At 38.5% G+C, this 25,891-nt stretch overlaps 1 protein-coding gene across 2 annotated transcripts in view; it reads right to left on the minus strand.

The window, feature by feature from the left end:
* grm6b (glutamate receptor, metabotropic 6b) overlaps positions 1-25,891 on the minus strand; it is a 43,809-nt gene that overhangs the window by 5,431 nt on the left and 12,487 nt on the right. Inside the window, exons 3-10 of one of the 2 annotated variants that reach the window (XM_057845679.1) lie at positions 17,595-17,811; positions 16,058-16,193; positions 15,374-15,462; positions 13,133-13,273; positions 12,847-13,047; positions 12,114-12,253; positions 9,103-9,726; positions 8,717-9,028 (exon numbers count right to left, since the gene is read on the minus strand). In XM_057845679.1, the coding sequence (XP_057701662.1) occupies positions 8,717-9,028; positions 9,103-9,726; positions 12,114-12,253; positions 12,847-13,047; positions 13,133-13,273; positions 15,374-15,462; positions 16,058-16,193; positions 17,595-17,811 (1,860 nt within the window). Of the gene's footprint in view, positions 1-8,716; positions 9,029-9,102; positions 9,727-12,113; positions 12,254-12,846; positions 13,048-13,132; positions 13,274-15,373; positions 15,529-16,057; positions 16,194-17,594; positions 17,812-25,891 lie in introns of both variants that reach the window. The other variant, XM_057845678.1, reaches the window with a different exon arrangement.

Genomic DNA, 25,891 nt, shown 5'->3' on the forward strand with positions numbered 1-25,891 from the left:
ATTACCAAGTTGGAATTCACTGTAAAGCTGTTTCAGAAACACTGCACTAATCCCATGTGATAGACATAAAAATGTCTTTGGTACAAAAAGTTTGGATTCTAAAAGAACTGTAAAATATGTCTCTGGCATTGAATGACTTAAACCGGGAATCTCACATTTATAAACAGAATCTGAAAAAGGTCAGTCATGGGGGAGTCCAACCTTAGAAATTAATCTGATTTACTGCCAGCAATTCAGACCAAAAAAAGGGCCCAGCACAGGGGTTCTGTGCACATATCTATATTCCCTTTGTTTATATTTCTTCAGTCCATGTTGTACGATGACCATTTTGGTGATTATAATGGTGAAACAAAATGTTAATACCATTCCATCTGTACATTTTTTTTTTTTAAACATAAGGCCACATTTAGTGCCGCAAAGCTGTCTCGACTATATTCTGAAGCGAAAGCATACTGTTCCCCACCACCCTCTCAAATTTTCTCACAACCCGATGAGGGATTTATGACCTGGGGTGTGTACTCAGGACAAGAGGCTTTATTTGCCAACTTTGACCGACATCAACTCTCAGTGGCTCGTGGAAAGCCAACAGCAATAATGAAAGTTGACTTCCCCTGAGATTGACTCCACTGAATTATGAACTCATTATTCAAGCAGAATGTACTGCATATAAATAAAACAACACACGTGACATAAATAAGATATATTTATGGCATAAATAAGTAATAAATTGTAGCTATATTATGGCTTAAATAAGTCATAAATTGTATGCACATATCTTCAACAGTATCTCTGGTTTAATATCCGTTCAGTAAGGTTTCATTTATCAGCTCATCCATGCTTTTTATCAGTCTCACTCAATGAACCCCACCCTCCCTGTTCTGAAAAGAGCTGCGGTGATGTATGGATGGGATTTATTTGCTTATTGCCTAAGGCAAGCTGATATAAAGCCTTAGATATGGTGAATGGTGCCTCCATATAACAGCATAAGTGCAGACACCAAGCAGGTAGAAGCCTCCACATGGTTTTCAACATGTTGGGAGGATAAATACTTTCATGAGATGGACAAAAGTCTATATTTAGAACCCTTTTTTGAGTGATGATTTATTGAAATGGTTTTGAACCAAGAGGGGTTGTGTCCATCTCTCAGTTCATGTGACCTATTTTTCTTCTGTCCTCCTTTACTTATTTCTCTTTATTCCTATTTAGAGGAGATGAAAAGATTTTGAAAGCACTGCAGGGTTCAATTGTTTCGGCCTCACTGGTTTATAATACATTGCTCTATTATTCAAAGCATATGTGCTTTTTTCCCCCAATATTTTTCCAACAGTTGTGTTCATTGTGACAAAAGAAATTGCCCTCAAGGTAAAGGAAACACAGCCTCTCACTACGAGGAGGCAAAATATCTTGTCAGTGTAACGGGAAGCAAATAGTAAGAAAGATAACCAACTCAGGTTTCATGTGGATCATAGGAAGGATTTCATTACACTTACCATAAGTGTTTGTGTGTGTGTGCATATGCAGAATCAGTTTTTTGTCACTACCACGACTGCTGCAGTATCACGTCTCGGTAAAATATAAGGAGAAACTATAACAATATACTGATTTTCTTCTTATAATTCAAAAATGGATTTATAAATCTTCTTAATCAGCAAAAATATGCAGTAAAATCCAACTACCGTAATTTTCACACTATAAAGCGCACCTGACTATAAGCCGCCCCCACCAAATTTGGCACGAAAACGGCATTTGTTAATGGATAAACCGCATTGGACTATAAGCCACGGCTGTCATCACTGTATGATGGGATATTTACACTAAAAGATATTAACTGGAAACACTTTAAGACCAAATTAACCACCATGAATTGCTTCAAGAAGCTTCATTTGGCCATCACTGCTCCCTTGGGGGAGACAGTCAACCTCTGCTGCCACCTCCTGTCAACACTGTTGTTTTCCAACGTGCCTCCTAGCATGCATTGCAGCAGTTCTGTGCTAATTATTTCTTCAGTTACTGTTCCGGTTGTTTTATTAATTGATAGTTATGGTATTTGGTAACACTTTATTTGACAGTGGCACCATAAGACTGTCATTAGACAATCATAATTGTGACATGACACTGTCATGAGCATTAATGAATGCTTATAACCGATGTAATTTCGTGTTATCCGGCAAATTATTTCACTTTTGAATGGATGTAAAAGATCCTAGCTGGACATAAATGGAGTTAGTGACATAATTTGCCGGAAGACACTTAATGACATCTGTCATAAGCATTCAGTAATGCCCATGACAGTGTCATGTCATAATTATGACAGTCTTATGATGCCGCTGTCAAATAAAGTGTTATCACAAATAAATTAACAAATAAGCCACACTGGACTGTAAACCGCAGGATTCAAAATGAAAGAAAAAAGTAGCGACTTATAGTCCGAAAATTACAGTATATGGCAGTCTACGTATATTCCACGCTGCTGCTTTTAAAGCAATCATTATTTTATGGGTTTATGCAGTATATGGCAAATCCGGGTTTTGAATTGCATGCCTTAAATGTATTCATTGTGTTAGGTCTGCGCAAAAATAAGAAGAGTGATCAGCAGCGAGAAGAGCTGCTTTTTACCATTTTAATATGTGTTGGTAGCCCAGAGGGGGGAGAATCTATAATTTCAAGTAGTGGTTAGTGCTCCCTTTATAGATGTTTTAGTGCTCTGTATGTGTAAACGTAGCGATTGTTCGCAGGTTTTTAACGTTGTAAAGTGTATGCTAATTTCCACTCAGTGATATTACAGTATACAATAGTCTCCTACTTCTTGGCAGTAGTGAGCGGGTGCTAAGAAATGTTCTAATGAATTTAATGGTTTTAATAAATGTAAATTTATTCAAGAAGGTTAATTTTTTAGCATGTGGGAGGTTAGAAATATCATATAAAAACCTATTTTTCATGTGCAATTTTTTAACATAATTCCTACTTTCTCTTTAACTGCTGCCTTACTTTTATGGCTCTTATTTTAAAATGCAGCCTTAATTTTATCTAATAAATGAGAGGAACATTACACCCTGTGCGCATTAGTTTGATTGGCAGAATTAATCAGATGTGTGAAAACATGATCAGGCCACAACAGATTACGTTTTTGATTAATTAAGCTAAAGGCTTTGAAAAATATGATCATTAAAATATAATAAAGAATGGGATCTTCCAGGTTCAGTCATCAATAATATAGCTTTGCCATTTCTGCCATTATACAGTGGGGCAAAGAAGTATTTAGTCAACCACTAATTGTGCAAGTTCTCCCACTAGAAAATATTAGAGAGGCCTGTAATTGTCAACGTGGGTAAACCTCAACCGTGAGAGACAGAATGTGAAAAAAAAACAGAAAATCACATTGTTTGATTTTTAAAGAATTTATTTGCAAATCATGGTGGAAAATAAGTATTTGGTCAATACCAAAAGTTCATCTCAATACTTAGTTATGTACCCTTTGTTGGCAATAAAGGAGGCCAAACATTTTCTATTACTCTTCGCAAGCTTTTCACACACTGTTGCTGGTATTTTTGTTCATTCCTCCATGCAGATCTCCTCTAGAGCAGTGATGTTTTGGGGCTGTCGTTGGGCAACACGGACTTTCAACTCCCTCCTCACCCCGGGGCGTCAAAATAATAACAAGAACGGTGAGAAAAAATCCCAGAACCACACGGGGGTACCTAGTGAATCAGCTACAGAGAATTGGGACCACAGTAACAAAGGCTACTATCAGTAACACAATGCACCGCCAGGGACTCAAATCCTGCACTGCCAGACGTGTCCCCCTGCTGAAGAAAGTACTCGTCCAGGCCCGTCTGCGGTTCTCTAGAGAGCATTTGGATGATCAAGAAGAGGACTGGGAGAATGTGTTATGGTCAGATGAAACCAAAATAGAACTTTTTGGTAGAAACATAGGTTCTCGTGTTTGGAGGAAAAAGAATACAGAATTGCACCATACCCACTGTGAAGCATGGGGATGGAAACATCATGCTTTGGGGCTGTTTTTCTGCAAAGGGACCAGGACGACTGATCTGTGTAAAGGAAAGAATGAATGGGGCCATGTATCAAGATATTATGAGTGAAACTCTCCTTCCATCAGCAAGGGCATTGAAGATGAGACGTGGCTGGGTGTTTCAGCATGACAATGATCCCAAACACACAGCCAGGGCAACAAAGGAGTGGCTTCGTAAGAAGCATTTTAAGGTCCTGGAGTGGCCTAGCCAGTCTCCAGATCTCAACCCCATAGAAAATCTGTGGAGGGAGTTGAAAGTCCGTGTTGCCCAACGACAGCCCCAAAACATCACTGCTCTAGAGGAGATCTGCATGGAGGAATGGGCAAAAATACCAGCAACAGTGTGTGAAAAGCTTGTGAAGAGTTACAGAAAACGTTTGGCCTCCGTTATTGCCAACAAAGGGTACATAACAAAATATTGAGATGAACTTTGGTATTGACCAAATACTTATTTTCCACCATGATTTGCAAATAAATTCTTTAAAAATCAAACAATATTTTCAAGTGGGAGAACTTGCACAATTAGTGGTTGACTAAATACTTATTTGCCACACTGTATGTAAATGAATGTGCACAACTGTACATACAGTGTATCACAAAAGTGAGTACACCCCTCACATTTCTGCAGATATTTAAGTATATCTTTTCATGGGACAACACTGACAAAATGACAGTTTGACACAATGAAAAGTAGTCTGTGTGCAGCTTATATAATAGAGCTGATTTATTTCACCCTCAAAATAACTCAAAATACAGCCATTAATATCTAAACCCCTGGCAACAAAAGTGAGTACAGCCCTTAGTGAAAGTTGTCAATATTAACTTACAACATGTCACCCATCAATATTTTGTGTGGCCACCACTATTATCCAGAACTGCCTTTACTCTCCTGGGCATGGAGTTGACCAGAGCTTCACGGGTTGCCACTGGAATGCTCTTCCACTCCTATATGACGACATTGCGGAGCCGCCGGATATTTAAGACTTTGCGCACCTCCACATTCCGCTTGAGGATCCCTCCCCAAGATGTTCTATTGGGTTTAAGTCTGGAGACATGCTTGGCCAGTCCATCACCTTTACCCTCAGCCTCTTCAGTAAAGCAGTGGTCATCTTGGAGGTGTGTTAGGGTTATTTTCATGCTGGAACACTGCCCTGCGTCCCAGTTTCTGGAGGGAGGGGATCATGCTCTGCTGCAGTATTTCACAGTACATGTTGGAGTTCATGTTTCCCTCGATGGAATGTAACTCTCCGACACCTGCAGCACTCATGCAGCCCCAGACCATGACATTCCCACCACCATGCTTGACTGTAGGTATGACACACTTACCTTTGTACTCTTCACCTGGCCGCTGCCATACATGCTTGAGACCATCGGAACCAAACAAATTAATCTTCGTCTCATCAGATCATAGGACATGGTTCCAGTAATCCATGTGCTTTGTTGACATGTCTTCAGCACACTGTTTGCGGGCTTTTTTGTGTACCGTCTTCAGAAGAGGCTTCCTCCTGGGGTGACACCCATGCGCACCAATTTGATGTTGAGTGCGACGTATGGTCTGAGCACTAACAGGCTGACACCCCACCTCTTCAATCTCTGCAGCAATGCTGACAGCACTCCAGCGACGATCTTTCAAAGACAAAATTTGGATGTGACTCTCAGCACGTGCGCTCAGCTTCTTTGGACGACCAACGCGAGTGGACCATACTCTTTTAAAACGCTGGATGATTTTAGCCTCTGTGCTACAGCTCAGTTTCAGGGTGTTGGCAATCTTCTTTTAGCCTTGGCCATCCTTATGTAGCGCAACAATACGTCTTTTAAGATCCTCAGAGAGTTCTTTGCCATGTGGTGCCATGTTGGAACTTTCAGTCACAAATATGAGAGAGTGTGAGAGCTGCACTACAAATTTGAACACACCTGCTCCCTATGCACACATGGACCTAGTAGCACTAACAAGTTACATGACATTTTGGAGAGAAAATGACAAGCAGCACTCAATTTGGACATTTAGGGATGTAGTTTCTAAGGGGTGTACTCACTTTTGTTGCCAACGGTTTAGATATTAATGGCTATATTTTGAGTTATTTTGAGGGGGAAATAAATTTAGTCTATCATATAAGCTGCACACAGACTACATTTCATTGTGTCAAAGTGTCATTTTGTCAGTGTTGACCCATGAAAAGATATTCTTAAATATTTGCAGAAATGCGAGGGGTGTACTCACTTTTGTGATACTCTGTATCTGCAGTCATATTTTTGTTTAGTTCTGTCCGTCTTGCCAAAAAAAAAAAAACCTGCTGAAAGCTTTTTTTAGTTGTATTTAGTTTGACTGAAGCATTGATTACAAGCGGATACTGAGAAAACAACAAGGCTGCTTCAAAAAAAAAAAAAAAGGCAAGCACAATGAAAAGGCATGATACTCATTCTGACTATGGTTTCAACCTTTTTAAAATGTTAGCTGAACCCACTCCACTGGCTTAGATAGGAAAAAATGACTCAAAAGGGCAATACTACTACGACAGATTCATCCAACTCTTTCCGCTTATTCCCCTCAGAGGTCAGATGCGGAACGTTAAACTGTTAAGCAGAATATGGCATCAAAGTTTGATTACATCAAGGATTTGGCATTTAAAAAAAGGTTTGAGGGCCCATTTATTGTTGTTTGTAGCTTAAATTTGAATTGAATTGAATTTGAATTAATGAGTTAAATCCCATGTATTAGTGTGAGGATTATCCTGTTGATTGCAGTAGTTGTTCATTAAAAAATGCAAACTGTACGTACTGTTTACTTAGGGGATTTTTTTTTAATCTGTGCGGTTGGTACCCAACTGTCTTTTCTCTGCAACAATGCTACTATTTTCCCGCATTGATAAAATCATGTTATATAATGTAATTACACTTGGTTAGAATATTAATTTGCACTATTAAAATGTATTTGGTTTCAATGTCATATAGAGTAATTTTCGCTCTAGTATGAGGACAAAAAAAATCTGAGTGCTGTTATCAAAATTTCACACGCCTTCTAATATTCTGGTATCACGTAATAGACACAACATAATGTGTTGTGAGGATGCCTGCTGCTTCAAGGCTCATATGTCTCATAAAAAATAGTTGAGCACTTCTAGCTTAGGAAGCCCAAAGAGTCATTCATTCATTCATTTTCCATGCCGCTAATTAAATAAAAACAATTTAAGCAAATACAATTTTGATGAAATAGCAGACAAATGTGTAATATGACCCTTAAATTGGAAAATAAGGTAACATTATGAAATATTTTTATTTAATTCATTATAATTATTTTCTTATAAGTAAATATTTCGTATCTATTCTTTTTGACAATGTCACATTTAAAAAACAAACAAAAAATGGAAACAACAATGGAGGCCACGTCGGCTGAGGTAGACGGTACCAGAAAGGGAGTCCAGCAAGCCTATTTACTACAGTTCCACACATTGCTGCACAAAAAACAGCGTTATTTTTCTCTTTCAAGGCATAAGGGAGATTATAATAGCTGTGTACAGAGTTTTACTAGTTTTGGCAAAAAGGTGAATAGTTTTTTAGTTATTCGTGAACTACAGTTCCACACAAACATGCATTGAGATATCATTTAGCTTAGCAAGGACAGTTGTGGGAGCCAATTTTTAAGTCTCCCAGAGTGGCGAAACTTTAAAAAAATAAATAAATAAAAAAAGAAACAAAAAAAGTGCATGTACAGTGGGGAGAACAAGTATTTGATACACTGCCAATGGGTTTTCCCATTGACTGCGTATCAAATACTTGTTCTCCCCACTGTATCTAGGTTTCCTCAGCCGTGACTTGTGTGTATCCGTCTGCCAAAACCACATGATAGCATGGGTATCAGTACGCCTGCCCCTCTTTTATTGGATGCGTTGTATCTGCCTTATGTGTTTGACTGACAGAGACCAAGTAATTGTGCTGAAAAACAATATTACTGTGCTGAAAAATGACATTATAAAATAAAAAGGCCATTGTGGAAAATACTTTGTGAAATAAAAAAATTACTTTGCGAAAAACGCTTTTTATCTTGAAAAATCCCATTGTTCTGAAAAACGACATTATGAAATAAAAAGGTAATTGTGGAAAAGGATATAATGACATTTTTAAAACTTTAGTTTGTGAAAAACTTTTTTTATCTTGTAAAATCTTCTTCATAATAATAATACCGTATTTTACAATTTAGGGGCCGTATTATATTATTTGTCTGCTATATTGAAAGTGTATTTATTTCAAAATGTTGTTTTTATTTCATTATGACTTTTGGGCTTCCATACATTGTAGACTGGTTGTATTAGAACTGTCTCCTTGCATGCAAGGTTTTGTTAGAATGTGTCACTTGTGTCTTTCTGAATCATTTTTCTTTGTTATTTCACTGTTCACATTTTAATTTATATTTTGCAATCGGGCTCCTTTTTGCCATGTACAGTAAAGTGATTAAACACAGTAAATAACGTAAGTAGTAGTTGTGGTAAGTAGCATGTACAAGGTAAGTATTAACCACAATTATATGCAGTATCTTAAGCTTGCTAAAAATGGAGTGAATTTATTGTCAAGGAGCACCTACTTGACTTCTATTCTGCTTCTGCTTTGACCTGTATTTTGTTCTACTTGTTCACAGGAAGCATTTTATTTTCAATCTTAGGACTGTTGAACAAAATGTTTGGAGAGTACCTTCTCGGTAGATTGCGCAGTGCCAAAAAAGATTGGTACAAAGGCCAGCCAGATAATACAGGTGGTGTACATAGTGAAGCCAATGGGCTTGGCCTCATTAAAGGTCTCAGGAACTCCTCTGCTCTTGATGGCGTAAACTGTGCAGGTGATCATCAGAACGATACTGTAGCTCAGACACAGGATGAGGGACAGATCGGACATGTCGCACTTAAGGACCCCTCGTGCAAACTCGGGATTCGGAGGCTTCTGCTCTTCGTAGTCGATGATGGTGTGTGGGGGCACCACGCCAAACCAAATAAACACACCAAGAACCTGCAAGAAAGTAGGGTCATTAGTTTAGTCCTTGCTAAATGTAACCAACTCCAGCAATATAGGCACACGTCTACCTGCACTGAGATCAGAATGAAGGTGATAATAAGCTGAGAAGTAGGACTGATGAATTTGGGGGGCGTGACAGACTTCTTTCCCTGTTCAAAAATCCGGTAGATCCGATTGGTTTTTGTCAGCATGGCGGCATAGCTGATGCACATTCCGAGCCCCAGAAGCAGCCGGCGGATGGCGCAAACGGCTGTACTGGGCTCAGCGATCATGAGGAAGGTAATCAGATAAATAAGGAAGATACCCGTCAGCAGCACATAGCTGAGCTCTCTGCCAGAGGCTCGAACAATAGGGGTGTCATTGAAGCGGATAAATGTGGCAATGACACCTGTGGTAGCCAGGATGCCCAGGATAGCCAGGAAGACAGGGATTATGGCCCAGGGAGAACTCCATTCCAACTTGATAATGGGCGTAGGCCTGCAACCTGTACGGTTTTTAAGGGGTCTCATGTCGAAGGGGCACATGTCACAGCTGAACTCATCCAGAAGATACTGGTAGCCATCGCAGAGCTCACAGTGCCAGCAGCAAGGAACGCCTTTCACCATCTTCTTGCGCTCACCGGACTCACATGGGAAGCTGCACACGGAATCTGGGATCTTGCGGTCACCGCCTGACCACTGCATCTCCTCTGGCTGGGAGAGAAGTACAGTTATAGTATTGTTATTGTCGTGTTCTGACCACATTCCTTGTAAGGAGCTCAAACTCAGCTTGCAGTTGACAAATTGAGGGCTAGAATGTTAAGCTTATTGTAAACAGGATTATCAGAAAACAGACACTGGTCTTATGTTTGTCCAGCTATTAAAGAAATATTTTGTGTAGAGACAAAAGAAAATTGTTTGTTTTTTTTTTACTAAGAGAATGAATTGCAATTGTTGCACTTTGTATTATTCTGATGCAAATAGGTATTTGAACACCTGTCTATTAGCTAGAATTTGGAGCATCAAATACCTGTTAGTTGCCTTTAAAAAGTCCCTCTCCACTCCACTTATTCTCCTTAATAAGTGGAGTGGACTGTGGAGGTGGACTTTTTAATTCTAGCTTTTTGACCTGTTTGAGGCGGTTAGCTGCATATGAACACTTGTGCAGCCCATGCAATCAGGAAGACTCCTATTAGGTGTTACGGTCAAAACCAAAGAGCTACCCAAACTCCAAAGACAGCATTGTAGACCTCTACAAGACTGAAAATGGTTACGTGGCAATTGTCAAGCAGCTTGGTGATATAAGATCCACCATTGGAGCAATTATTAGCAGGGGTGAAAGTGGTTAGAATTTCTTGCTGGAACTCCCCGATGTAAAGGTATTTTTTTGGGGGGGGGGGGGGTCAAAACTACTGAAATGCGAAGAAAACTGTTTTGGTCAGTTATTTCTATAACACATACAAAAACTGATTTTAATTGAAAATTGTATTTCTTTTCAATGGTTTTCAAAATAAAAGTTAACAAAAACAGCTATCCATCTCCTAATTTTTATTTTCCCTCATTTCCTCACATACTAATCTCAATTTTAACTACTTAAGAACATAAGATGTATATTAAATTGAAGATAATGTAAACATTTACTTTTTGTTGTGTTTTTTAATAATAAAGATATAAATAACATACATTCAGAAAAATAAGTACAAAAGACTTTTTAAAAGATATTATGCACAGTGAAATGGAATATATTTTGAAGATCGCGCAAACACTGACTTTTTTAAATCATAAGGAAATGAATAAGTAACCTAGTAAGTAATAAGTAAGTCCAAAGTGCACATTGACAGCTAAGATGTTCTGAACCTCCCCATCAGAACAAATAAAACTAAATGATAAATAAGCCTCCTTAACTCTTTCCTTGCTATTGAAGTTTTGATCCATTTTCAGTTGCATTGCCCTTGTTTTTTTGCTGTTTCAGAAAACATGCACATTTGAACCAATCAGAGCTAACAATCTCTGGTGATTACATGTCAGTATTTCAGCCAATTGAACAGATAAATGAGTCCAGGCGTTTTGCTTTGCTGCGTGCATTCGCACATTGATGTGACTCGTCATCGTCAGACTCTGATAACTGCAGCAGCTGGGGAAACCTCCATGCCATCCGTGGAATAAAATAAATAATAAATATTGGTGGAAAGGGTTACGCTACGCGAGCACTTTATTACGCTTGTTGTTCACACTTGTGTATGTAAATCTGATTTGGTAGATTGTTTTCTTCTTGGAGATGAAATGCATGTGTGGCAGCTTTGTATTTTTTGTTTTTTTTTTACATAGTGTTTTGACAGTTACCATCATATTTTCGTCGGAATCAAAGCACCCTATACCGGAACAGCGTTCTGGCCTTGAATCTTACACCGGAACTGCGTTCCTGACCGTTCCCTTCACTTTCACCCCTGATTATTAGAAAATGGAACAAGCTAAACATGACTGTCAATCTCCCTCGGACAACGGGCTAGATCTACTTTGTAGGGTCTCAATGATCCTAAGAATGATGAGGAATCAGCCAAGAACTACACAGGAGGAGCTGGTCAATGACCTGAAAGGAGCTGGGACCACCATTACCAAGGTTACTTTTGGTAATGCCTACTTCGCCTGAATAGTAGATCAGCCTATGGTCACAACAACATGATGACACCGCTGGATTAGCAGTTAGAAGTGTAGCAATACATATATCTGAATCGTTATATCTATTAATAAGCAATATGGTATAGTGATGAAAATTAAAAACATATATTAACTTTTATGGTAAATATGATAGTTGTTGTTCAAATGTTTGAAATCTTCAGAGTCAAAATAGTCAAAAAGATGTTATTGCTGTCAATCAAAGGCCTAAAACAAATAAAATGTGACAGACTTCGTAAAATCGCAAAATATCATATCGTTATCCAAACAATATCGTATTGTCTTGAAATTGGTGATTTATACCTGTCGTAGCAATCTGTACATTTAAGTGCTGGTCTAAATTAAAACTCTTTATTCTTTAGGACATAATTTCTTCTCTACAAACCCAGCCAAAACATTCTTTGTGTGGAGAAACAAATATTTACATTTAGTCGTAGGTGGTTTGTCCATTGGCCAATGTCCTTATACCCAGGGTTACTGACATTGGAAAGCTGATACTGGAAGATGTCGTACCGACCAGGTGCGTCTCCATTTTCGTTGAACATCACACCAGTTCCTGCACTGCCTGTTGGATAAAACCAAAATTTTATTAGCTACTAAGATGTACAAAGTCTCGAAACGTCAGGTGAAAGATACACCCACGTGCTACTGAATACGCTAATGCTGGCTTTTGTCACTCTTGTGCCATACAGTGAAAGCTAAGTGCATGATGTGCTTTATTGAAGGCTTTCCAGCACTTCAACGGTCTTTCTGTACACTTTGCTCTGTTGCCCTTACGTGATTGGATGTTCCTTTCAGTTGCCTGTAGGCGAACAATAAAGGGAAAAAAACCTCCATACAAGCCAAGGTCATCCTGCAAGAAGCGAGCAGTAAATATGCTTTCACCGAACACCTTTTTCCTTTTGCAAGACTGACTTTTTTATGAAAGATGTTGAAAAGCATCGAACATGGAGGCATGCAGCCGGAGGGATGTACTGTGTTCTGGTCGAGCTTGATACATTAGCAGATACATCTCAAGGTCTACTGACTTCCTTTTAACTGTTTTCCCTTATAGTTACTCAATTCAACCTTGCAGAAACCCAAAGTCGAATCATTTTTTTATGAGCACCACCACACATTACACAAGAGGGGTGAGAAAAAACATTGTCAAAATCTTACCATTGAAATTAACGGAACGAATGTATTGTAGGAGCATACGTCCCTCCACGGGGTCCATCTTGTCGCAAACGCCCATAGAGCCAGGGCAAAGGTCCAGGTGCATGCTGTGTAAGGCATGAGCCATGGCATATACTGCATCAATCACGAACTGCACTTTCCCCTCTTGTTCATACTGAGAGTCTCGACTTATTCTTTCCTCGCCTAGAAAAACACAGAAAGACAAAAAAATAGTTCCGTAAAAACGATATTTCAAATTCTCTGATGTCTTCTATGACGTCCAACTTACCTGTACATTTTCTCCTTTCGGCTTCGTATTTGATGCCTGGCCGTGTCAATTTGCACTTGAAGTCATCCTCCCAAAATTCAGCAAACCAAATGTTTCTCCTGTTGTTTTCAAGGGATCTTGAAGTGAAGTACTCATCAAATCCTTAATAGTTTGTGAAATAGTCAGTCAAATTAATTTTTTTATAACATGAAATATATGTAGTACATGAACCGAAAAAAAAAAAAACCTTAACTGTAATATTATGATTGGTAGTATATTGGTAGTATATTCATCGTAGTTTTTTTATATATATAAAAATGATTTTTTTTTTTTTTTTTTTTTTTTTTTGAGAAATAAACATTGATTATGGTTCCAAATAACAATCTGAAATTGATTTTTGTTGTTGTTGTTATATGGCGGAAAACAGGCATGGCTGAGTTTCTGCAGTTTCTGCAGTTTCACCCCTCTTTAAAATAAACTGCTGTATTTTAAGCCAAAAGAACTGTTGTATTTGATAGAACAGTATGTCTGTATGCTGCCGTAGCAGTTTCATGGCGCATTATGCCCCCGGATCATTTTTAATTTGTCCGTTTTCCCCTGGAGATCTCATTTACAGACACTGCGCAACAGCTTTTGTTTCAACCCAGCCATAAAAAGAAGGTAAATAATTATATTTATTATTCGAAATGTTTATCATTTTTAGCTTAGAATCAATAACTAATGTCTAATATTTAGTTTTAAAAAATTATAAATTATTCACTCGCATATTTTAAACTTGTAAACAAATTACGTAACAATGAAAAACATAATGTCTGTAAATAGGTCATGGATATCTCACAAGTATTGCTTAATTGTATTTATTTCTTTTTTGTTACTGGCGCATATGCCCCGATATTTTAGATGATAAATAATCGATCCAAACGAAATTAAAAAATTTTTAAAAATAAAATAAAATAATTTAAAAGTGTAAATATTTCAAAAAGAAAATCTCAACCACTCCTTCTTGTCCGTGACTTCTGCATCGCAACCCTTGTTATTATACCGTGTTTCACCCATAAAATCCCCACAAAGTCCGGCTGTGGCCATTCACAGCTTTGTTTTGACACTTGGTGATACAGTCTACACTGAGTTTTTGGATCGAAACAAGGTAAGTACGCAATAATATCTCGTTAAAATCAGTGTGTCTTTAATGATGCTTGCTCATGCTCGCACCTCAAGTTACCGGAAAGCCACAAAAAGACGTACATTGCAGTCAAATGCTAGCATGAGAATTATGGACACAGCAGGCTAACTCACCAGCATGCTATTCATTATCTTTTCGACCTTTGTTGCCATGTGGATTGCTTATTATGGGATGATATTGATGTATTATATACATTACAAGCTTAAATCAAAAAGCCTAGGTCCTAGGCTTCAAGGATAAAAACAATAAATAGATAGTGTTATGTACTCATATTTATGTGTTCCCTTTATGCATATGGAGCCTTTTATTCTCAGTATCCTGCATTCACATTCTTTATTCATTATTGAAAAAAATATTTTAAAAGCCCAAGGCAAAAATTTAAATATTATGGTATTGGAATTTAACCCCTAAAATTCCCCTGGAATTGTTTCTTTGCACTGAGTAAAATCAAGCCAAATCAAAAAATGTATGCAGTAAAGTTATCATTAACTATACAGCTAACTGCCCGTTTAGCCATGTTTATTTACAAAATAAAACACAGGGCTAAATTGAATCTACATTTACTCACACACCAATTTCCTTTATTGTTATACATCCACCCACATACATGTCTTGTGTGCATGCATACTGATTATCAAAGACTTGAGTGGAAAAAGGGGGATCACCTTGAAGTGTTTGTTATTTATTATGTATCAGGATAGGTGTCCAAAACATTTTTTTAACTGAGAAACCTAAAGAAAATTTCAAAAGTCTCAAAAATGTCTATTTTTCACTCACCTGATTTGACCTCCTGTCCAAAATTTCTTCCCCCAGAAAATAGAGATTTTAAGCTTTCCAATGATGTATCACACATGCATAAAAGACATTTTAGAAATTTGGTCAAATTGGGGGTCTCAGTGCGGAACCTCAAGCCATCTGAGTGTTTTCTGCCATGTATATTAGTATTTAAATTGTTAAATTTAATTGGGGGATTTGTTGCTTTCCTACAACTTCTCCAACGGCATTCTATTGATGCTGAGTGCTATTTCCGCCATTCACTTTTAGTTTCAGTAAATTTTGTATTTCTGTGTATCACCTACCATCAATAGAAGCTCTTTTTGGCAAGATAGTGACAGCACCCTCCGCCACCTCCTCCTGGTCTTGGATGGGAGAGTTCTTGGCTCCCCAGCTGTCGGAGCCAACAAATAGAAAGTGGCCAGTCAAATTGGCCTTTTTGGCAGCTTGCAACACACGCCTGGAAGGAACCAGATTTAATTACATTTCTAAGTACTTTTTCAGTTTATGGGACCATAAAATACAATGAAGTACAGTATTCAAGAATATGTTGCTTCGGCCAAAAAATGTACTTGAATATTAAGCAATCACTTATGCCTCATTTCTTACTCTGATGAGCCCATTACTTCTTGATTAATCAGACACTATGACATTTTTCTCTGCACCATAAAAATTAAAGATTTAATTAAGATACATTTTTGAGTAATTGCTTCAATGGTAATTAAACCCATTGTCCTGATAATGAAATCACACGTCCAGATACCTTGTGTTCTCTTGTATTATGCTGCTTTGATTTTAAAATAATTGTTTTTTTCATGAAATTATGCTCTGATGAAGTGTTTGAATTAAATTAATTCCCACTCACAATTATTTTAATACTTACATTTCTTAATGCAGAGTAATGGTGTACCACTTTCCATCAGCTTTTAAAATAGGCAAATTATTATATACTGTATCATCATCAAGATAAGTATTTGCATTTAACTCACTTGATGTCGTCCTCATTGGCGAATATGATGACACCGCGAGCGTTTGAAGTCTCCATCAATCTCTTGATGATCTTTTCAAACTCCCCAGGTCTGGGCTCTCTGGGAATTTTGATCGACTGTGCAATACACAGCCCCCCTATGATGCACATATGAAATACTGCATGTTATAAAATACCAAGGTATTATTTATGTTTTTTTCCCATCCCATACCTAATTGTCAAAATTCAAGCCTGAAATTATTCATACCACATGGCCATGGCTTGACTGTACAAAAAGAAAACAGAAAATATCAAGAAACTGCATACCTTGCTGAAATATGATATTTATATGAAATGTAATTATTCTTCCGGTTATCAGATCTTTAATATAAGCAGTGTAAACAATGACTGCATGACACTTCTTACAGGTTCCTATTACCATGACATAATTTATTACACACTACATCCCCTACACTACATTCCCTTCTCTCACCCGCCATACCGCTTCCACCCTGGTCTGTAATCTAATAACCTCCCGGCTCGATTATTGCAACTCACTGCTCTTCGGTCTCCCTAACAAGTCCCTCCAGAAACTGCAGCTCCTCCAGAACGCAGCAGCACGCCTCATCACACGAACCCCCGCAACACACCACATTACCCCCATCCTCCGTCAACTTCACTGGCTTCCCGTCAAACAAAGAATCAATTACAAAATCCTCATCATCACCTTCAAAATACTCCATGCCCCGGCCCCTCCCTACCTTTGCGATCTTCTCCGTCTAAACAATCCAACCCGTTCACTTCGCTCTACCACTATTCCTCCCCTCTCCATCCCCCGTGTCCGCCTCTCCACCTTTGGTTCCAGAGCTTTTAGGTATTGCGCCCCCCCAGCTCTGGAACTCCCTACCCCCTGATCTCCGCAGCATATCTACTCTATCACTTTTCAAATCTAGACTGAAAACACACCTGTTCACTTTTTCTTACCCACCATAACCCGCAGCTGTCATATTTTTACTTCTTTTTATTGTGCTTTTAATTTTTTATCCTTTTAATACCTTTTTATCGTACTGTGATTCCATGTCTCTTGTGAAGCGTCTTTGTGTGTTTGAAAAGCGCTCTAGAAATAAAATGTATTATTATTATTATTATTATATACAGTGCACCTTAAGCCAACTGCTTATCTTTTCAAATGAAACCTTACTCTTTATTAGACATTTGTTCTGAAGACTTCTAAATTGTTATCTATCTCACATTATATCATCAACAGAAAGGTTTGCAGATTCACCCAGTAAGTCATTTTGATCTTTTGAAGATTTACTAGACTACAAAAATTTGGTATTCACAACAATCATTGGTGCTCAACCCAGCATGGCTTAGTACAAGGCCAAAAAAAAAAATGTTTTTACAAAGTGTGGTAGGCTGTTTGGGCACACGCGTGTGTGTGTTTAGATATCAGGTATCTGAACTCTGGTAACATCTGAGGAGCTGGGGGCTTTGCCCTGTGTGTTGGATATTAAATTAATATTAATGTGACTGCAGTGCAGACTCAGAAACACAACCTGCTTCTCTGGAGATCTGGAGGAAAGCATCAACTCCACTCTCTCCGTAGTTACCCTCTGATGCTAGTGTTGAGACGTAGTTCCAGCCCATGGCTTTAACAATGTCCACCATGGCTTGGGCCTGGTAAGAATCAGGAGGTACCACACGGGAGAAGAACTCGTATCGACTATTGTCACTCAATTCCGGTGCAGTGGAGGCATAGCTGATTTGAGGGATCTGGAACACACAGGTGGATTAGCGGTAATGAGAAAGAAGATGCCGATAATCTTGTTGTGAAAGGAGTACCCCCGGGATCCATTTTAGAACAACTTTTGTTCCACTGTATTTATACTGTACTGCCTAGAATCTCTTTGGTCTTTTCACATTGAAGGAATTTAGTCCTCCCAGCCCAAACCGCACGGGGAGGCCGGCAACAGAACGGAAATGTGCTCCGCCGCTCGACGCCCCCGAAGAGCCAGGCCAGGAGGAAGCTAAACTCCGCGCGTTCCTGTGTTAACCCTTTGCACACTGACTCCGTGTTTCAAAAGCTTGAAGAACACGCGCCGAAAACAGGTTGACAATTTATTCGTCGACAATGGTAAAAAACAAGGCAAAAACAGACGACGGAGGGACAGTTCTGGATCCAAAACAAGGCTACATGTTTCCGAGCAGAAGAAATCTGTCTTATCTCAGTGTCCAGTCTTTTTGAAGTCTTTGCTGACGCGGGTCTTGTCGAAGGCGTTTCTGGGCGTTGCTTTTGGGCCACCCCCGCTGTGGCTGGTTTTGGGCGGCTTAGGTTCGTGCGCGGATTGGGACGCCCGCTATCAACTTTGCTGTCCAGGCTGGTTGTACTTGTTTTAGGACAAAGCGCTTTGTCCTTGGAGTTTGCTGGGAGAGCAGATTACCCGAGTTGGTGCGTCACTCTTGTGATAAGACGGCATTGTGTATCTCTTCTATTTCTTTTCATTAAACTATGGTGTGCTATTTATTTTATATTAGTAGTGTAGTCCTACCGTAAATATGAAAATGATACTATTTCCTGATTAATTATATTACGTGTGTTAGCCTAATGCAAACAGTTAGACGGTGCCTACGAAAACCTGTACCATATGTATGTGTTAGACTATATATGTGTTAGACTAATGCAAACAGTTATATGGTGTGTGCGATGACGATACCGTTTCTCCTTTAACATGAAGGCTGCTTACTACTCCTACAAAATTGATTGTTTACTTCTTCTTCTTCTACTTCTTAAATTCAGTCTATCTTAACCAAACATAAGGTATTATTGATTATGGATAAAACCAAATCTGCTTGTCAAAAATAGAAAGTTGGAATTGTGACAAAATAATAAACATTTTATTTTTTCAAAACAACTTATGAGTGCATCAGACAATTTAAAGGAGACAATCTGTAGTTTTCTTAGTTTGGAAAACTGTACACTGGTCTCAAGGAAAACATGTTTGTCATTTACTTCTATCAAAATACATCAAGAATTAGGGGAACTTTACACCCTTCATTTTTGTCTTGCTAAAGTGAGTTGAGACTCATCCTGCCCAATACACTGATTGGCCGATATTAACTTTATTATGATGAGGATGTGTGGTGAAAGGAGTGGTTACACATTGGGCCTTGTGTCTTAAAAAAAAGTTATGCAAAGTGCATGTGAGTCTATAACATGAGAGCAAGGTTTTGTATTTTTCTCAATCATATTTGTCAGAGCCCTGATTTGACCAAACACAATATAAAAGACTGTGTAATCACACACCTGTTATGTGTCTTTTGAGTGGTATCTTTTCACGTATTTACTGTTTGACTGTTTGTATTACTCTATCACACTTAATATAATCAATCAGGGAATAGTATCTTTTCAAATATTTACTGTTTGACTTACTCTATCACACTTAATATAATCAGTCAGGGAATAGTATTTTTTCAAATATTTACTGTTTGACTGTTTGTATTCCTCTAGCACACCCAATATAAAATAAATAGCATTTATATCATAGTTTAAGTGAAACAAGCAGAATATATTTTATATTAAGAACAGTTGGACTTGAAATGATTAGAATTTTCAACTCCAAGACAACGGGCAGATGAGGGCAGAACAAATACAGGATGCCTTCTGACCACGGAAGCCCAGCTCACGTCATTGAGGTGCCTGAATAAGATTGACGCTGAAAAGGAGGTGATAGGCTAGACATCTACAAGCCCACGTCTGCACCACCAAATCCCTCAATCTGCTCTTCAAAACAGTCCAGAAAAAATGGCGGGACATCTTGTCTTGCCACAAGGAATATCTGATACATAGGAACCCGCGACCGAGAAGTGAACACTCAGCACTCACGTGGTGCTGAGGATGGTAAAATCCTTAACTTTTGTTGCCCTGACAACAGTAACGCCCGAATTCTCCTGCCCAACCCACAACAGACAATAATCCTAAACAACGCCCAAACACCCCCTTCTTCCGGACCACAGCCCGCCTCAACAGAGCCTTTAAAGGACTGAATGTTTAACTAATCAGTGTCATTTTTCTCATGGAATCTTATGTTGACTTGTAATATGGTGACAATTTGCCTCCCCGCCTGGGTCTCTCTGTGCTGTATGATTACTGCAGACTTCAAATAAACTGTCAACTTGTGTGTCGAAGCCTTTTTCCAGCTTTTAAAATTGAGTCAGTACAAGGGGCTAAAACTAAGGTGAATGCAGTGAGTCTGGCCTTTTGGCCGGGTCGTTGGAATTGCGCTGGCGCAGTTCGGCTGGCGTGATTCCAGCAATCTGGCTAGTAGGTCAGATTCCTTCACTGTTGTGTATGAATATGATTTTTTTATCTTCTATTTATTGAATGTCCATGCTGTCTTCAGCAAAGGATGAAATAAAAGTAAACTGTATCTAAATTGATTTGTGTGGTGTTTTACTGAAAGCTGACTCACTACAGGGGATTAACATCCCAAAAGTGGACTATCATAGAGAGTATTCATCCCTCAGTAACTCTTACAAACTAGACAATTTTGCTGTGTGATCCGCCCCGGTTTGCGCTTAGGCTATGGCGTCATTGTGAAATACAGATGGTCTGAACCACAGCTGTATAAGCATTTATTTGAATGGGAAAATAGATGAGAAGAATAATTCTAAGGTGTACTCCTTCTTTAATGCTGTAGTTTATGAGGACAGTTTCAACTCAGAGTCTGCTAATGCCAGTCCCTATGTGTGGCTTAACAGTGGACCCTCTGGAGCCAAATAGAGAAAAAGGTAGACACAAGGGGTAGCAAAGGGAGAAGAAGAGAAGAGCGAGAGAACCATTTCACAGATTATCTGGAAGGATTAGAGGGGTTTTAGTCAAATTACGTTAAGCACAGAGGGAGAGACAGAGATCAAGGGACTGGAAAAAGGTTAGCATTTCTCAGTTGTAAGCCATACAATAATTTGATTCTGCAGTACAGTTTGCTGCTTTACGTTTAACCCCATTGAGCTAAAGTTTACTGGTGGGAATAATCCAACCACTTCGGGGCTGACCTTTCAAATGAAAACTGCACAAGCATAGTGGCATAGTGTCCCTATGGCCTTATAACAATATTGACACCCAATTCCAAGATGTTCTATTACATGGTTGAATGCGTGTATAGACCTCACTAGTCATCACTCATTCACTATTGCGAATGAATGTAGTATGTTTGGATCATGAACAATTTCTTTTCATCTATACTGTTCTCAGCCGCTATTCTGAAACAATTCAAGTTTTTTTTTTCTGTTTAAAAACAAATTTCACTCTAGTATTGGTCAACAACAATTAGAACCATCAATTCCTACTCGCTCTTAACATAGAGCACCCCATCAGCTGGGGTGCACCACAAGAAGACTTTTTGTGTGTGTGTTTCTTGGTTTTTGTTTTTTAGCAACCTGCACATGTCCATGCCATATTATTGGTCAGAGAACAAACATAACTCAAATAATAAATAAATCAGTTTAAGCAAGAATATTTTGGTGTAAAATGATATATTCGTGATTATTTTCACAAAATATCATGTCAAAAAGGCACCAAGGATCAGGAGCCGAGAAGCGAAGAAGGAAATAAAGTACTAAGGGGTAAGTAAGAGTGGTGCTAAGCAACTTGTTTGCTGTTAGCCAAGTGGCAGTAAGCCAATGTGTCATACTGCCCCAGGCAAGGGCGTCACTAGACCGAATACGATACTGGGGCACTGCCGAGCAGGCAATTTTTTTTTTTTGAAGACTTATCTATTATAAAAAGTCGGAAATAGCAATTTAAGCTATATATAATAAATACAAATTAGTTTTTGTTAAAAAAAAAAAAAAAAAGACTTTTTTTTGTATTTCAGCCGTCAGTATTCAAAATCAAAATCAGGACATCTCTTTTTGATAGTCAATTCACCTCCGCTCATACTCACCAACTTCCATCTCTCCTTCAGCTATTTTGTCTGAACACAAATGGGGATATATCACTAACTGCTATGCAAATAATCAGTTGCCACGTTTACATGGAGCCAAATATTCCAATTACAATCGGTTTAGATGTTCAAACCGAATAAATGTGTTCCATATAAACACCTCATTCGGAATGAACAGGCCCAAACCGAATGGAATTTCATTCCGATTCACAGGGGTGGAATATTCCTTTTCCCAAACCGATTAGAAGTAAAATTATATCATGTAAACAGGGAAGCGGAATGGTGTCTGGTTGCGTTCTTTCTGCACATGCTCCGTACTGACGTGGTGACGTCACTTGGTGACGTAAGTAACGTCACTTGCAACATGGCTTCCAAGCACACGCACAGCGCACCTAATTGGAGTCCGGCGGAAATATTGTATTTAATTCAAACTTTAAAAGAATTGAATATAATTGCTCGCTTAGACGGGCGTAAAACGAGGAACAGTGAACTATTTAAAAAAAGTTCACGAGAGGTTACACGAAGCCGGAATAGACCGGAGCGTTGACCAGATTGGAAATGTTGGAAAACGCTGACAACCGGCTACTACAAGGCAAAAGAGCAAAACAGCAGAAGCGGATACGACCCCACAAACACAACAAGTGGGTTAAAGTTAAAACAGCAGCACTCTGACGATCGATCTCCATGTTTTGCAACGTGACGCTTTGTTTTGATTAATCTGCGCATGTCAGACGGCAGTTGTCAAACGTCCTTTCGGAATAAAGGCAGACACATGTAAACGCTGGATCGGAATAGATGAAGTGACATGTAAACAGCTGATCTGAAATTTCCATTCGGAATGATTTGAATCGGTATGAATAAAAGTAAGCATGTAAACGTGGCTAGTGATTCTCAACTGGCAGGTCGTGGCCTGAAAGTGGTTTATGCTGCCTAGGTGGGTTACCTAGCTTACCTTTCTCATTCCTCCTTGCAAAGAGCTTTCTAAGATCAATTTGCAGGAGTAATGCCGTTTGAGTCAAATAGAAATTTAAAAAGAAAAGAAAATCTTGTTACAGACTACAGGGACTGCAGTAACAAATGAAATGCTTGCAAAACAGTTGGGAATTATGATGAGCACACATACAACATTGTTTGAGGTTATATCCCGTAGATAGGCAATTAATTCATAGATTGATTCTACTCATTTTGGTCATATAATCAAATAGCAATAAATAGCATCAGCATAGTTCAAATTCACATATCATATTAACACAATATTAGACAAAGCTCTGAAATGAGAGCATCTCACTCAAATCACATTTAATTGTCATTTGGTCATTCGTCATAGCCAATTAGACGGCAGCTTATCTGCTACTTCAATTTGCGACCAGAGTAGTTTACAGCAGTTAACTGCCTTATACGTAAAGTTGGTAAAATCACAAATAATGAGAATAGGCAACCAAGCAAATATCACAAACACAGAGGAAAAAAAGCACAACAATGATGGGCAGTTTATCTGGCACTAACCTGTAAAGAAGGTGGGAAAATATAATTTGCATCATCGACTGTATGATTCACTGTTTGGCACATGCACCGTAATATTGATGCTGTGTTCACGTGTTATTGGAGTAATCGAAAAAATGATTTCCTATTGCATGGTGTCTATGAAAAGCGGCAAACAGTCACTCAACTTATGATTTATCGATGGAGCATTAAAGTAGGCGACTCTTCTTTGTAACAACATTGGTTTTATCCCACATTACGACTTTACAACACATCAGAACGATTTTCCAACTTGGGAACTCAGATGTCCCCATACACATGAACGCAGCATATCACCCGAAGGTGCTTCACGGAAGTGTCAACTCCTATGCTTATCACAGCCAAAGTTACGTGCATAATTTACCATTTTAAGGAGCCATGTGCAGATTGGTTATATGGAGTGAATAAAGTACTGTTTTTTCGGACTATAGGTCGCATTTTTCTTCATAATTTGGCAGAGGGTGCGTTTTATTCTCTGGAGCGATTTATGTGGGATTATTTACCGTTGGGTCAGGCCGACATCTCTCTTGCTAACTTTTTTTAAATAACTATATATTCATATATTTATACTGAAACGATGGATGGATGTTAAATAAAATAAAGAATTTGGATAAAAGAGAGAAGGCGTTGTGCATGCCTGCGCACGTGAATGCAGTGGCTCTCTTTTCAATCTTCCCCTCTCAGCGCCTTGTGGCGCCCTCCGCGAGCATCTTAGTGTTTCTTTTTCGACACGGAGCAGCTATTGAAGTGAAAAACAAACTAAAGACAGGGGAATTGAAAAGCAAACAACTGCGGTAGGAGTGGGATATGGAAAGGATTCAAATTGTTGAAGGTGCTATACGGAAACCTGTGTCGGCTTCGCTGAATGTAAACAAATGTGGCGCTATGGTCTCATACGAGAAAAATATATTTAACAAACTTTTCCAGCGTTATTTCGTTGCGTAAATGCATTTCTAAAGATCATAAAAATATGTAGGCTATTTAAACATTGAGAAAACCTGCGGTTTTTTTTCTTTTTCTGCCAACTCGAGGAGATTAAAATTAATGTGAGATCCACTATCCGCCTGTTAGAACAGACACGCAAATATAAAAGATATACATGTTTATTGAATATCAATCTTACAGTCTAGTTTAACTGGGAGAATTCATTACAAAAGACAGGTTTTAATTTGTTATCGTTATGCGTATATGCCCCTCATCGTCACAAACGTGATCACACAAAACGCAACCACGCATCGCATCCCTGCATTTCCTCCTTCTCCTGAGTCCTCACAAATTTAACATAAAATTTAGGGGTTTTTCGGGCTTTTGCCTACAAATAAAACATTAAAATTCTGGGGTTTTCGGGCTCGGGCAAGCAAATCAAGTTAATTGATTGGGCTCGGGCCGCGTCGGCAGATTCATGGTACATTAAACCCCCGAACTATTTTTAATTTGTCCATTTTACCCTGAAAACCCCCGTTTACAGACGTCATGCAACCGATTTTGTTTTAACCCAGCAATAATACAAAGGTAATTAATTATAGTTATTATTCAAAATGTCTGTCGTTTTTAGCTTAGAATCATTCATTGATGTCTCATATTTCATTTTGAAAAAAAAAAGCGACTTGAAAAAATTATTCACTCACATATTTTAAACTTTTAAACAAATCACGTCACAATGAAAAAAATGGCGTCTAAAAAAAAGTCACGGATATCTACCTCATAACTGTCGCTTAATTGTATTTTTTTTTTTGTTAGTGTCACATTTTCTCCGATATGTTAGATGATAAATAATTGATCCAAAAAAAAAGTTGAAAAAAACGTTTTAAAGTGAAAATATAATACATAATAGTGAAAAAGAAAATCTCGACCACTCCTTGATGTCCCGATTTCTGCATCGCGACCCTTGTTATATTACCATGTTTCACACATAAAAAAACCCCAAATCCAGCTTTGGCCATTCACAGTTCTGTCTTGACACTAAGTGATACATACTACGTGCAGTTTTTGGATCAAAACAAGATAAGTATGCGATAATATCTCGTTAAAGTCAAGGCGTCAGTAATTCTGTTCTCGCGTGCTCTCACCTCCAGATAGGGTTTTGCTGTTTAAAAAATATATTTTTTTAAAAAATGCCCTCCTGCTCAAAAGTTTTTTTCCCCCAGAAAATTAAGATTTTAAGCTTTCCAATGATGTATCATACATGCATATCGGACAATTTTGACAGTTGGCTAAATTGGGGGTCTCAGAGCGGAACTTCAAGTCACCTGAGTGTTTTCCGCCATACATATATACCGTAATTTTCGGACTATAAGCCGCTACTTTTTTCCTTTATTTTGATACCTGTGGCTTATAGTCCAGTGCGGCTTATTTGTTGATTTTTTTTTTAGGTAACACTTTATTTGACA

This window comes from Corythoichthys intestinalis, chromosome 9 (genome assembly GCF_030265065.1).
Source record: "Corythoichthys intestinalis isolate RoL2023-P3 chromosome 9, ASM3026506v1, whole genome shotgun sequence".
NCBI classification, from domain to species: Eukaryota; Metazoa; Chordata; class Actinopteri; order Syngnathiformes; family Syngnathidae; genus Corythoichthys; species Corythoichthys intestinalis.